Source organism: Dermochelys coriacea, chromosome 14 (assembly GCF_009764565.3).
Source record: "Dermochelys coriacea isolate rDerCor1 chromosome 14, rDerCor1.pri.v4, whole genome shotgun sequence".
NCBI classification, from domain to species: Eukaryota; Metazoa; Chordata; order Testudines; family Dermochelyidae; genus Dermochelys; species Dermochelys coriacea.
In genome coordinates, this window is record NC_050081.1 from 17,593,020 (window position 1) to 17,607,124 (window position 14,105).

Here is a 14,105-nt window from a genome sequence, read left to right on the forward strand (position 1 = left end):
TGCCGCCCCAAGCACGTCACGTGCTTGCTTTGCTGGTGCCTAGAACGGTCCTGGCTGGAGCTATCGCCTAGTGGCTATCTCCTGCCCAGAGTGGGCACCCAGCTCTTGGTGGCTCTTTAAAGATTTCGTCTTCTAGCCAGACTTTTGTGTGCTCTGCAGGTCGTTTGAGAAGCCCGCTGGTACATTTACACCTGAGCAGTGTTTGAGATGAACCAATGTCCCAGGACGTTTTCCATCCCGTGTTTACCCCAAACTATTGAAAACCCGGTTTTCAGTAAGAAAATGCAGGTTTTGATAAACACACACACAATTTTTTTTTGCAAGAAATGGCGCATCTTGATAATGTCAACAGTCTTTGTTTCTTTATCTAGGCCATTTCTGTGACACAAATTTTGAGCAGCTCCAAATATTATAACTGTTGTTGTTGTGGTAGCACCTGGAGCCCCTTCCAGGGAGCAGGGCTCCATCTTCCGAAGTGCTGTATGACAAAAAGTCAGCCTGACCCAAAAATGCTTACTGCCTACGTTACCATAAGAGACAACAGGTGGGTACACCAGACAGACAGTAGGGGCTTTTGCTGAGTGTGGGCAGCACTCCACATACGTGTAATTTCCAGGCTTTGTTTTGATTCTTAATTGCCACATTCTGAGTTCTGATCTCCTAGAATGAGGGGAAAGGAAGGAATGAGGGAGTCTCACAAAGAGCCATTTGTTTTGCTGAGTCCGTCTGTTGTTGGGGCTCCTATCTTTCAAGTTCCTACTCCATCCACATGCCTCCTGGTAGCAGATGGCTGCATGTGTCTGTTGGCATTTCTGACAGGTCCAACATGATGATCGCCAGCATCCCTGAAAGTGCCCAAGAAAACTTTGGCGGGGTAGCAGAGCTGGAGACAAGGCCATGTGTCTCTCCAGACAGCAGATTGCTTCAATGGTGCACCACTCCCCAGGAAAAGATGCTTGGGTGAAAGGGGCTAGAGATGTGCAGAAATTTTCCAGTGGGATGTTTTCCTGCTAGAAACTGCTGATTCGTCTCAATCTAAACTTTCTGCGGAAGCACGTTGATTTCAACTAAATTTCACCACGACTTATTGGAACGGAACATTCTGGGTTTTTATAAGGACTTTCCAAAATTTTATTTTATTTTGTATTAGATAATAATAATTAATAATATAAAACAGTCAGAATTGAAATATTTTGTTTTGATTGACCTAAAACAAAAAATTGTTGAAAATGTTTTGTTTCTCAGGAAATTCTGAAATTCTTTTTGCATTCTGATTCAGAACTAAAACAAATATCGAAATTGTGGAACTTCCCAGGAAACAGAAGTCCTGGGTCCCACACAGCTCTAGCGCAAAGTGTGAGGAATGATTAAGACTGGATTAATTAGTACTGGAGCATAGTAACCCTAGCTACACTGCTGCTGTCCCTTGCTGGGAGCCAAACGCTCTGCTTCTGCAGTCAGCCCAGTAGAGTCTTCAGAGCAGGCAGCAATGCAGCATGCCATGTCTTTGGAGCACTGCTCGGTGTGTTTGTGTGCCCATTTTACACCTGACATTAGCTGCTCCCACCAATGAAGGTGGGCCTGGAAATGGGTTGCAGGAGGTCTTGCTGTGAAAGAAAACATGAAAAGGCATTAGGAAAACTGGTGTGCGAGTATGAGCTCCCAGTAACTTTCCTCCTCCCACAGGCATTGTGAGCTGGATTTGTAAGTGGTGGACAGCTGAGAGCCCTAAGCCAAGGGGAAGGGAGTGGTCTTTCCCTGCTTGAGACTATGTCCTATTGCTTCCTTTCCACAGGTGGACCCTTACGTACCCTATGAATACACCTGCGAGGGGATGCTGGAGCGGATTCACGCCTACATTCAGCACCAGGTCTGTGATCGCTCTCCCACCCCACAGGGCTTCCCACTTCATTTCTTGGGGGAAGCAGCAAGCCAGGCATCATAGCTAGCAGGCTGTATTTAAAGATGTACAACAAACTGCAGGTTCACCGAAGGGGACATGGAGGGTCACAACACTTTTCAGCCAGCCAGGGGCCTGAGGTTTGGAGTGACCTGACTGGGGAGGGAGGGAGTTGTGAGGGACTGGAGTGACCCAGCGGTGGGGCGGTTGTGGTGGGTTGCAGTGAGTCTCCTCAGCCCCTGATTCCAGGGAAGGGCTAGTAGTTTCATTCTAAGCAAGACAAATAGAGCTCAGTGAAACCTGAATCCCAGAGCAAAACACAGGGTGAGAGAGGAAACTCCTGTGAACCCACTCCCCTTTCCTACAGACCTGGGGGAACCCTCTGAGATCCCCTCACTGCCAAGGTTCACAGCCTGTGAGCTCTTGGCAGGGCTGTATGGGAGGTGTTGTGTTGTCGCCATGCAGGTCAAGGCCCAAGGCCTATCTGAGAAGAGCAGTCGCTGCTAAACCACTTTATTCAGAGCATTCCAGGATATCTGTCCCGTCTTAATCCTAAGGTCTGAAAGCACCAGTGATCTCCCCTGGGTGGCTCTGCAGCCAGTGATTATTGTGTGTGCGCTCAGGAAGGTTGCCAACTTTCTGATTGCTGAAAACTGAACACCTTTGCCTCGCGCCCTGCCCTGCCCCTTCCATGAGGCCCCGCCCTTGCCCCACACCTTATCTGAGGTCCCGCCCCTGCTCACTCCATCCCCGCTCCCTCCATCACTCACTCTCCCTCACCCTCGCTCACTTTCACCAGGCTGGGGCAGAGGGTTGGGGTGCAGGAATGGTTGAGAGTTCTGGCTGAGGATGTGGGCTCTAGGATGGGGCCAGAAATGAGAGGTTTGTGTAGGAGGGGGCTCCAGGCTGGGGCAGGGGATTGAAGTGCAGGAGGCAGTTCTGGGTGTGGGCTCCAGGAGGGAGTTTGGATGCAGGAGGGGGCTCAGGGCTGGGGGAGTGGGAGGGGGTTCAGGGTACAGGCTCGGGCAGCACTCACCTCAGGCAGCTCCTGGAAGCAGCAACATGTCCCTCTGGTTCCTAGGTGGAGGTGCAGCCAGGCAGCTCTGCAGGCTGTCTCCATCCACAGGCGCTGTCCCTGCGGCTCCCATCGGCTGTGGTTCCCAGCCAATGGGAACGGTTGAGCCGGCGCTTGGGGCGGGGGCAGTGTGCGGAGCCCCCAGGCTGCCCCGGAGTTGGAGGAACCTGTCGGTGCTTCCAAGAGCCGTGCAAACCCAGGGCCGGCAGGGAGCCTGCCTTAGCCCCACTGCACCGCCAAGCGGACTTTTAGCAACCTGGTCAGCAGTGCTGACCAGAGCCGCCAGGATCCCTTTTCGATTGGGCGTTCCAGTCAAAAACCAGATGGCTGGCAACCCTAGCTGTCAGACATACATCCTCGCCAGTGGCTCAGGACACAGCCAGTTAGCCAGTGGCAGGGCCTACAGCCCTGGGGGTATTAGTGTCTGAATCTGAGAGGGGGTTTAAGACTCATGAAAGTCAAGGGCCAATGCCTCTGGCTGGAGCCTGGCATGGTACTGGCAGGAGCCATGGATGCTTCTCCCTAATTCTCTGGTGGCACCCGCCAATTGCAGCTTTGGGACTTTCTTGAACAGGGGCTGGGTAGCAAGGTGGTGCTTGTAGTTGTGATTCAGGTACCATAGCAGCCCTGCCCACTGCTTGTCTGGGCTGTGCCTGGGTGGAGATGAGTGAGGAGTCGCGCCGTATCTGCAGGGATATGTTCCTTTGCAGTTATCAGTACATCCTGGTGACAAGGAGAGAGATGTCTATATGGAGCCTTGCCACAAAAAACAGGGGAAATAGGGGGCCACTCATCTCTGGGACCCTAGTTTAGCTCCAGATCCTAAGCAGGTCTGTGGGCATCTATCAGAGCAAATCCCTTGGGGCTGGGCTCCCCATGAACGTTCTGCCACATGGGCTCTTTGGGCCCCCTGTAAACTGGCTCCTGGCGAGGGGATGCACTGGAATCTGGGAGAGCCGGAACAGAAACAGCCTCTCATCTGAGATCCTTTGCTCACAAAGCTGGGCAGTGTGGGAAGAGCCCTTTGATCTGTCTGCTGCAGTGAAGGTCCACCAGGTCAGGGCAGGAGTCAGTAACAGAGTCTGAGTCATATATATTCAGCAGCCCTAACTGCTGCCTGGGGAGGCCCTCGGGAGTTACCTTCTAGCTGGTGGAAGGGACCTGAGCTCAAGGCAGCAGAGCGAGCCCCAGCTGCAACCTAGAAAGTGTTTCCCTTCAGACCGGCCTGATGTTTAACTGTTTCCATTCTGTGGGGCACCCTGTGACCTGTCCTTTTCTGTCCCGCTAGGATTTCTGTGCTGGAGCTTCTCCTCCTCTGCCAGCGAAGCCCAATGGCCATGCTATGGCAAGCTCACCAAGCCCGTTCACCCTGTTGTCGAATGCCACTCACCTTGTGTGGTCATACAACGGCAGCAGCGCCCCCCATGTCTGGCCTCCCATGAGCTCCATGCAGGTGTGGGTGTCTGAGGCTGGGCGAGCCTGCACCGAGACCTGTCAGGAGCACGAGCTGGTCTGCGAGCCGACATACTTCAAGTTTCTCAACAAGAAGGACGTGTTTCTCCAGTGAGTATGGCTCTCACACCTTCACCTTGCCCCCCTGCATGGTGGGGTGATAGTAATCCATTGTCCTGCTATAGCACCCCTATGTAAGGGCCCTCAAAGCACTCCTCTATCATAGGGAAACATTATTATCCCTGTATTACAGATGGGTAAACTGAGGCACAGAGCGGTTAAGGGTCTGATTGGCAGAGCTGCACAGGCCAGGGCCAGCTAATGTCAGTGACAGCCATGGGTGCTAAGCATCTCTGAAAATTAGGACCTAAGGCCAGAACGGTGAGAAAAGATCAGCTTCCTCACCCAGGCTTAGCTCCAATTTAAGCGTAATGCTGACCCCTTGGATGGGTTGTTGGCAGCACGAATCAGACCTGGGACCTCGGGATCTTTATACATGAGCCTGTATTGTCTGAGCTAAAAGATGCCCCTTTCTTAGCTGAGACCATCACAGGCTCATCAAGTGCTAGTTGGCCTGGCCAGCACTAGAAGGGGACAGGGTGCCACACTGGGCAGACATGGCTCACGTTAAGTTCTGAGAGTGCTCAGCATATGGTGGGCGTGTTGAGTGCTGAGCTTCTTGGAGAGTCTGGCCCTAGACATCACAATGGGAGCAGCTGGGCACTGAGCTCCTTGGAGAATCTGACCCCACGTAGCTTACCCCAGACTGCACATCAAGCCAGTAGCATAGCCAAAACCAGAACCCCAGTATCCTGTCTCGCAAGTCCTTATTCTAACTGCTAGGCAACGCTCCTTCATTGACCTTTTGAAAGGCAAGGTTGTTCTGTTCTCCCAGTGCTACTTTCTGCAATCTTGCAAACACAGCTCCCCTTGCTGTACCTCCCTGTGGTCTATTGCAGTGCCCTTTGTACACAACCCCACATGCACAGTCTGCTTTGTTTATGTCACTTGTATGCATTGTGCCCAAATGGGCTTCTGCTTCAAAACAAAAGTTGGATTTTTCAGGCACCTTTCCCTCTCCCCACGCCTTTTATATCTTTCTCTATAACACTCCATTTTGAACACACAGGCAGTGAAGTTTTTAATAGGGCATAAATCTGCCTCCCGATTCCATGCTGCACTGTGGACAATTAAAATGCAAGCATTGCCATTTCTGTCACGCCGGTCAGGCAGGCAATTTGAGTCCTAGTGACATTCTTATATGGTAAATTAGAGCACGAGTGCAGATTCCACTCACTCCACTCCTTCTTTCCCCTTCAGAATGAAATCACCTGTTCAGAGTCAGTAGTTCAGCTCGGAGTTTATTAGGTAGAGCCATTGGGCATGCAGAGACCCAGGGGCATTCTGCTGCTGGCCAGAGGAGACCCCAGCATTCTAGCGCCTACAGATTGGAGGAAGCAAGACAATCTCACGTTCCATCCAGTCCATTCCTCCCTCTAGTGCTACTCCAAGAAGTTTCAGAGTAGCAGCCGTGTTAGTCTGTATTCGCAAAAAGAAAAGGAGGACTTGTGGCACCTTCGAGACTAACAAATTTATTTGAGCATAAGCTTTCATGAGCTACAGTTTAGCTCACGAAAACTTATGCTCAAATAAATTTGTTAGTCTCTAAGGTGCCACAAGTCCTCCTTTTCTTTTTTCCAAGGAGTTTGCAGGTGCTGGCTGCAGTCAACCCAGCTCTCAGGGTTTGGCTGTCGTCTCTTTGTGTTTCTTGCCCCTGGGTCCCATCTGGAACTTCCCCTCCTGGTTAGCTCGCGGTTTTCTAGGGGAATTGAGCTCACTCCCAGGGTACTTTTTGAGTCCAGTTATCTCCAGTCCCTGGTGCTGCTCCGTCAGCGTCCTGTAGCTAGACCAGAGAAGAACAGACGTCCAGAGCACCGCACAGGGCTGCAATGTCTGTCTGCCCTAAACAAGGCAGGGAGGAAAGCAAGCCCAAGTCACTGGTCAGGTGCGGCTAATGGGCTCCCTAGCTGTCTCTATCAGCCTCTCCTCTTGGGAAACTCACCCACTCCTCTATGGCCAGCTTCACTTGTAGGTAGGGCATGCTCTGCAGGTGCAGCTATTTGGCACTGTCTGAGTGCAGAGATGCTTGTTAGCTTGTTGTCTGTGGGGTGGGGGCGTAACCCATCACACTGGCCTATCCCTGTCCTGTGGCCAATCTCCTCTCACAGTAACCCACACATGGATCTGATACATGCACCTCACATGTGTCACACAAGTGCCTAGAATCTCTCAGATGCATGGGAGCAGCTCCCATTGGAATCAATAGCTGCCGCACATGGCCGTCTGAAAGTGCAGTGTGGCCCAGAGAGCTTATTATGTGTCCTTGTGCCAGTCACTTGGATTCCATGGGTGGTTTGCTTGGGCCATGCGGATTGCACACATAGGTTGGGATGATCTCACAGGTTTCACATCTGGGCTGCATGGGTCACACAGATCTCAGGTTACTCACATGTAGTTTCCAAGCACTTACTATGCAAATCATACATCACTTAAGCTTAGTGTTATTGTGGGGGAGGGACAGGTCTGCAGTGACATTCGAAGCAGGGAGGTTCTGTAAACAGTAGTGTTAAAATCTCCCCCAGAGATGTAGCAGCCCTCCCTAAAGTCATATTCTGATCCAACGTGAAACCCTCTGAAGAACAGGTGCAGAGATTGACACAGCAAAATTCAATTTGGGGTATTTGTTTCCCAGGCTTCGCATTGCCTGTGACACCACGGAGTCTGAGATGAGCCATCTCTACCCAGCACTGGCTGAAAATGTGCAGGAGTGCTACCTTCAGAAGGAACCGCTGCTGTACAGCTGTGCAGGCTACAGCACCAAGTACCGGCGCCTCTGCCCATGTCGTGATTACCGGAAAGGACAAGTGGCTCTGTGCAGGGACTGCTTATGATTCCACCCCCTGCTCCCAGAGCCTGGAGAGCGTGTATTGTGACCTGCTACACGCAACAAGTAGCTTTTTCTCAAAGCTTCTGCAATACCCAAGAAGGACAGGACAGCTCCCTCTTCTTGGAAACTCATGTTGAGACTTTGGATGTCAGACTCTGTTGGTTGTTTTGTCTGCCAGTCAAACGTCCGTGAATGACCATCTGCTCATGTTGGATTTTTTTTTTCTTGAGACACGTCTCCTTCCACACCAAAGCCCACTTGGACTTCAGAGGAGCCCAGAGCTGCTTCAGTAGGACAAGGCACCAGGAGCCTTTGGGTTTGCGTTTCATCCTCTTTTAACGTCCTTGTTTATTTATTTATATTTTTTATCAAATTAAAGCAGCAAAACAACCACCGGCCCTTCCTGAGGAGTTATTTGGAACAACCTCCTTAGAAATACTTACGCGGGGGTGACAGATCTTGGAAGGCTCCAATACCAGACGCATCTAGAAAGATGCCTTCGATTCTATCAGTCTGATCAGCCGTCCAGCCTTTGGAAGGGGAGGGGGAGGCGTTCTACACATGCTGACGGGAGCATGTCTCTTGTTCCGTTCCCGCCACTAGCACTCGTAAGAGCTTGGGAACCCTGCCCTGCAGAAGTGCAGGGGATTCTGGGCGTGACATCGCAGCATCCCAGTGCGGTAGCTCAGGAGGGTGTTGATGTTTGTGGCATTCACCTGCGAGAACAGAGCATGCAGGGATCGACCCGTTCACAGCTGGGGCCAAAGAGGGACATTCTAAGGAAGGGAGCTGACCCTGCCCCACCAAATGGTTCCCCATCTCTTCTTGCAGCTATACTAGTTTCCCAGATGAAGGCCTTGGCTATAGCAGCCAGTCCTCACCATCCCCAGAATGGGATGCTCTGCCCCTTTAAGGGGCTGGGGGCCTGAGGCCAGCCAGCCCTGTTCCATTATCAGACCCAGCTGGGAAGGGGTCAGGTGTGTTCCAAAAAGGTCTGAAAGAGCTGCTGGAAGAGGAGCTCTAGGAGAGAGGTTGGTGCCTGGTCCTGGAGCAAAGGGGGTAGGAATAGGGGCAAAGACCCCTGCAGCCAGGATTGCTTAAGGGAAGATATTTGTTTTGTGTTACTTTGTGAGTTTTTTGTTTGAATTAAGATCCTGCCCCGAGACAGCCCGTGGGAGAGGTGTTAGTCCTCTGGGAGCTAGGGAGACAGGCCAACAGCCCTACAATCTCCCATTCAGTCGGAGACATTCCGCACCACCAGGGAGTGTGGGCTGCCCCTGTGAGACCAGGATGTGGAACAGCCAGACCCCTGGCAGGTTCGAGCGGGCACAGCTGGTGGGCGGGGGTTAACTGGGCAGCAGGAGCATCACAGCTGAGAGATCCCCACAAAAAGGATGGCCCCTGCCCAAGGAACTTGCTGGTCTCTCACTGCTGGGGGAGGGGGCACACAATGCTCACCCCCTCCACTGGGAGCCACCCCCGGAGTGAGCCTGGCAATTATCCCTACTGCCTATGAGCAGAATCCATTGTGTGGAGGCTGGGGGGCCCTCCCGGCGCCGGCGCGGGGCTGGGGAGGCGTGTGGAGGCTGGGGGGCCCTCCCGGCGCCGGCGCGGGGCTGGGGAGGCGTGTGGGGGGGGGCCCTCCTGGCGCCGGCGCGGGGCTGGGGAGGCGTGTGGGGGGGGGCCCTCCCGGCGCCGGAGCGGGGCTGGGGAGGAGGGCTGCCCTGGAGTTAGTGGGGGAGTTCACCCCATTTGTGAAGAGGTGCTGGGACACCCGCCTTCCAGCTTGTGACGCTGATCAGCTGTCGTTCCCCGCGGCCTCTCTCTTGCTTTCCCAGGGTGACAACTTGGGATCTCTGTGTCTTCCGTACCCTGATTGGGGTCTGTGCAGTGAGATGCACTTCAGAGAGGGGGAGTTTCAGTTCTCACAGCAGCGGATGGGGGCACCTCGCCTGGCTCTCAGGAGATGAAGCTACATGTTCTCTCTGCCGGCCTGCCAGCACCTGCCCAGGCTGTGTGATCCTGCTCTGCTGTGCGAAAGGACGGCAAGACTGCCTGCTGCACCCAGTGGGGGATGAAGGGGCTGTGCTGTAGCTGGAATCCCAGGAGAAATGCTGGCTGAGTCCGCCAGCCCTCCTCTTCGGGGGTCCCAGGGTGTGCACCCCCAGTGTGAGGGCCACTCCCTTTGCAGAGTCCTCCCCTCCCACTGCTCAGCCAGTTCCAGGGGCTGGTCCAAAGGGAGGGGATGTCTCCATCCTCAGCTGGCCCACCCATCAGAGTGCCAGCACCTCTGGAGATGCTAACAGGGAGCCCATGGGTCCTACACCCTGCCCCTCTCACCTCACCTCCAGAGTGAGCACCCTAACACTGGGCTGAAGGGACAAATGAGGCTGTCCCCTGCATTGCTGCCACTGTGTGTGGCATGAAGTGGGCTCTTGGCATGCTAGCTGGATTGAGCCCCGCTCTCTCCACCTGGTTGGAGGATGGTGCTGGGGTTTAGGCATGAGACAGGTGCCTGGAGGCCTGCCTGGGGCAGCAGTGCGCATGCTTGGTGGCAGAAACTTAGGCACCTTGGGGCTTGTACTGAAAAAATTTAGGTGCCGGGTGAGTTGAGGTGCCTTCAGGGCTAGGAGGCAGCTGAGTGGGGGTCTTTTGGATCACAGTGATACCTAAAACTGGGATTTAGGTGTGTAAAGCCCAGATTTAGGCAGCTCAATGACTTTGTGCGTGTAGGTCTCTGTCTCTCTCCGTGCCTCCTAGCCCCCTCTGTAAAATAGGATCATAAGGCTTCCCTCTTGTCTGTCAAGCGGGTGCTCAAATACTGTGGTGATGGAGGCCATAGAAAGACCAGGCTGTATCCTAGTGGAGGATGTACTGCTACCTTTGGGCTGCCCTTGCTGTAAATGGGAAGTGATTTGCAGTGTTCTCACTGTCCATGTGCAGCCAACGGCCCCACCTGGCTGGAAGGAGGAAGATCAGCAGACACCAAATCAATGAAGGAAAGATGACCCACCAAGCAACAGGTGGGATTCTGACATCTTGTCAATTATTGCGGGCGAAAAGAATCAATATATATGTTAAAAGGTCACAGGCTCCCACCAGCACTTCTTTAACCCCATCGAATCAGACCATGAAAAGAAAATGGAGAGTGGCATTGCAGTGGGAAACAAGGGGAAAGCCAAGGGCTGAGCCAGCTGCAGCCCTGAGTACTTACTCGTATTCTCAATGGGAAGGGAAACATCAGTAGGATGAACCAAGGGGAGGAATTACTGCTGGACTCAGGATGCTGAGTTGTGCAAAGAAACAAAAATCTGGGGGACCTTGAATCCTTCCCCGGTCGCTGAGCCACAAGGCCCTTAAGGCCCATGTGTGCGAATTCCAGTGCAATGCCTGTTCCGTCTGCAAAAACCTTCACCTTTGCCCCTTGTGTGCACAAATTACTTGTCTGCATGTGCAATTGTAAGCCATGCTAGTGCAGTGGGAGACTTTGTCCCTGTCTGATGGCAGGTCTGTATAAGAGGATAAATGCCTATTACTGCTGCCGCCTTAAGACATGACTCCTTTGGCTCAAGTGGGCGTGGTTCATGCTCTTTAACACTGACAGGCTCTGGTTCAAATCCAAGTGGAGTAGGAGTCATACAATCGTCTGAATTCTGAGGGAATGGGGAGGGTGCCTTTGGGTTTTTCTGTTGCATGGGGCCCCATGCATTGCCATTGGGTGCAGCCACAATTTGCTAAATGAGATAGCTGCTGGATACAACACATCCTCGCTAGGACAATTAACCTGTGCTTCTAGCCCCTCTATTTGACCTTTGATCCTTCCCAGCAGCACCATGTTTTAGTGCACTGCCGACTTTTCTGAGAGCCTTCAGTCTCTGCTGTGCCAGCCTCTGGCAGCATGACCATCCCAATGGCTACTGCCAGCCCTTCTGATCTCCCTAGGTAGAAATGGTATCTGATACCATTGATGGGCATTTAACTCTTTCTGAATACAATGTAGAGAGGGCTTCTGATTTGGGGCTTTATTCATTTAAATTTGGGGAGGGTATTTTAGTGATTTTTGAATTCTATGTCCATGTCCAAAAATCAGGCCTTTTTGAAGCTTTCTCTGATATGGAAGAGATTTTTGGGGGGTATTTCCCAAAACTTGTCTCTAAATAGGATCCACTTTAATTTGTATGACATGTATAACAATGGCTTACACATGGTTTAAGCTTAGCATGCTCGTTATTGAACCCCTGGTCTGGTGTTTAGTGCATTTGTTCCCTCGTGCACGTTAACAGAGTACTGTGTCAAACAGCACTACATTAAAGTGCACTAGGGAACATTTAGTGTGCATGAGCAGGGTCTACATGGACCAATTTAGTCACACACACCCAGAGTCCACTTTATTGCTTCCTGTAGACAACCTCTTTGATGCAAGCCAGAGAGCAGGAGCATCCCCTGTAGAAACAAACATCACTGGGAAAAGGATGACATCAGCACGAACAGAGTAACCATTTCTGGGTTTTTCTGGCATTTATTGGATAAACCAATTTCATTTTTTTTTTGTTATCTGTGGTGTTGTACTGGTGTTTATCGGTTAAAACCTAAAATCAGAAGCCCTAAATCCACTACACGCAATACGCAGACCAAGCAGCATCACCAGCTCCCTGCTCAGAGAGCTATTTTGAAATGGTGCCACGTGGGGGTAGTGTAGAGATTCACACACATTGTGTATCCTCCTTCTCCCTTGGTAATAAGTGTACAGTTCTCTGCTTTGTCCTTGTCTCTCTTTGTCTCTTGTTTTATATGAAAATAAATATGACCAGCTTATGAAAGGGAAGGCTCATTCTTTGTCTCTTTCTGGATGGATTGGGAACTGTTCTCAGCCTTTAGAGTAGCAGCCGTGTTAGTCTGTATTTGCAAAAAGAAAAGGAGTACTTGTGGCACCTTAGAGACTAACAAATTTATTTGAGCATAAGCTTTTGTGAGCTATAGCTTACTTCAGCCTGGGATCCTACAGAGGGTGGGCGCATTTCTCAGCTATTGTGATAACAAGAAGGAAGGTGATGCCCCCATGTGGCTGGTTGGAGGGACCAATGAGCAGTGTTCTGCAGCAGATCAGGCTTCTGTGCCAAAGAAAACCAGAAATGTGGGGAGCAAAGGCCTCTGGCTGAGGCACGTAAACCTGCCCCTCACCATGCATGCCACTCAATGCTGTCATATTAGGAGATGCTGCTGTAACAAAGCGCCAGCTCCCCGCTGGCCCACCAGCGGATATCTGGCCCCACACGAGGAGTAATTGGGAAAGCTTCTGCGGTGACAGTCACTCTGCACGTATTGGGGGAGGGAGGGATGCAATCGAGCCAACTCAAGAGTTAACAATATTTATTTCTGGTAATAACTGATACATCAGCGAGATGAGGAAAAGGATGTGGTGGATCATTTCTTTTGCTGCTTGCATTTGGTTTTTCATTGTCAGCCTCTCTCATCTCTCCAGGTTGGGTCTCCGAGAGCCCCCATATCAACATCCTTTTGAGTTCTCCATCTAATTATTCCAGGAGATGATGGGCCTAATTCCCATTTACACAGGGGGCCACTCTGCATCACTCTAGCAGTTTGAGGGGCCTTACAGTGGGAGTAGGTGTATTATTATTTGGATAGCACCTCGGAGCCCCACTCAGGACCTAGTGTTTTAGGTGCTGTAAAACACAGATCTATAAGATAGCTCTGCCCCATGAGTTTGCAATCAAAGTAAGTGTAATTTACTCCATTTTAAGTCCCCTTTACACTGCCTGTGGTGTAAAGTAGCCTTAGCATAAATGAGAATTGAGCCCTATGAATTAAAACCAATAATGCACTCTATCAGTGAAATGATAAAACAAAACAAAAATATTTCATCCTTACCTGGAAAGATGGGACCCAAATATTTCATACCATGCATGTTACATTAGCACAAGTCTTCGCATAAAGCAGTGAAAATGTAGTATGAAAAATCATTTTAAGGTACTTGTCATAATTTGTAAAGTATCCATATTAGTCACCATTGTCTAGAGAAACTGCTTGAGTGCTTCACATTTCAATTCTTTTTTCCCATTCCTTTACCAAAATGTGGTGTCTCAGATTGCATATTTGAAGACTGGTTTATTAATGCAGGGTGGCTCATGAGCACGAGGATCCATGTGCTGGTTTGTGATTGTAGAGTTGTACATTTGAGCAGGGATGCAAATACTGGTTTGTTATTGTAGGGTTGCTCACTCAGGCCTGGCCGTGAAAGCTAGTTTGTTATTGGAGGGTTGGCGCTAACATTGTTTTTTCTTTTACTGGAGTTGTATAACCTCTTTTGAATTAAAATAGCTATAAAGTTATATGAAGTGTGGAAACAGGGCTGAAAAATAAAACAGATTGGTCACATGCTGGATCTGTTCTCCCTTTTACTGCCTTACTATCCAATGAGACAGTTGCTGTGTCCAGTTCAAACATTCCAACTGAAGCACTGAAAAGATGTTCTGTCGGCTCAGATCTGGGTAGAGCAGGAAGCCACCTTAACAGAAGTCTTGAATGGGTCTAAAACTATTAGTATTTACATAATAGTAGCACTTAGGGGCCCCAACCAAGATCGGATCCCATTGGGCGAAGCGCTGTACAAACACAGAGTGAGAGGCAGTCCCTACTCTGAAGAGTTTTAAGCCAATAGAGAAGATAAATAAAGGGTGAGTGGGGAAACTAAGGAACAGCACGTGACTTGC

At 50.9% G+C, this 14,105-nt stretch overlaps 1 protein-coding gene across 1 annotated transcript in view; it reads left to right on the forward strand.

The window, feature by feature from the left end:
• The window catches only part of MGAT5B (alpha-1,6-mannosylglycoprotein 6-beta-N-acetylglucosaminyltransferase B), a 171,923-nt gene extending 158,168 nt beyond the window's left edge, over positions 1-13,755 (forward strand). Inside the window, exons 16-19 of the mRNA XM_038372302.2 lie at positions 1,796-1,870; positions 4,264-4,538; positions 7,180-8,405; positions 9,213-13,755. Coding sequence (XP_038228230.1) covers positions 1,796-1,870; positions 4,264-4,538; positions 7,180-7,378 — 549 coding nt within the window. The 3' untranslated portion in view covers positions 7,379-8,405; positions 9,213-13,755. The remainder of the gene's footprint in view (positions 1-1,795; positions 1,871-4,263; positions 4,539-7,179; positions 8,406-9,212) is intronic.
• Positions 13,756-14,105: the final 350 nt, after the last annotated feature.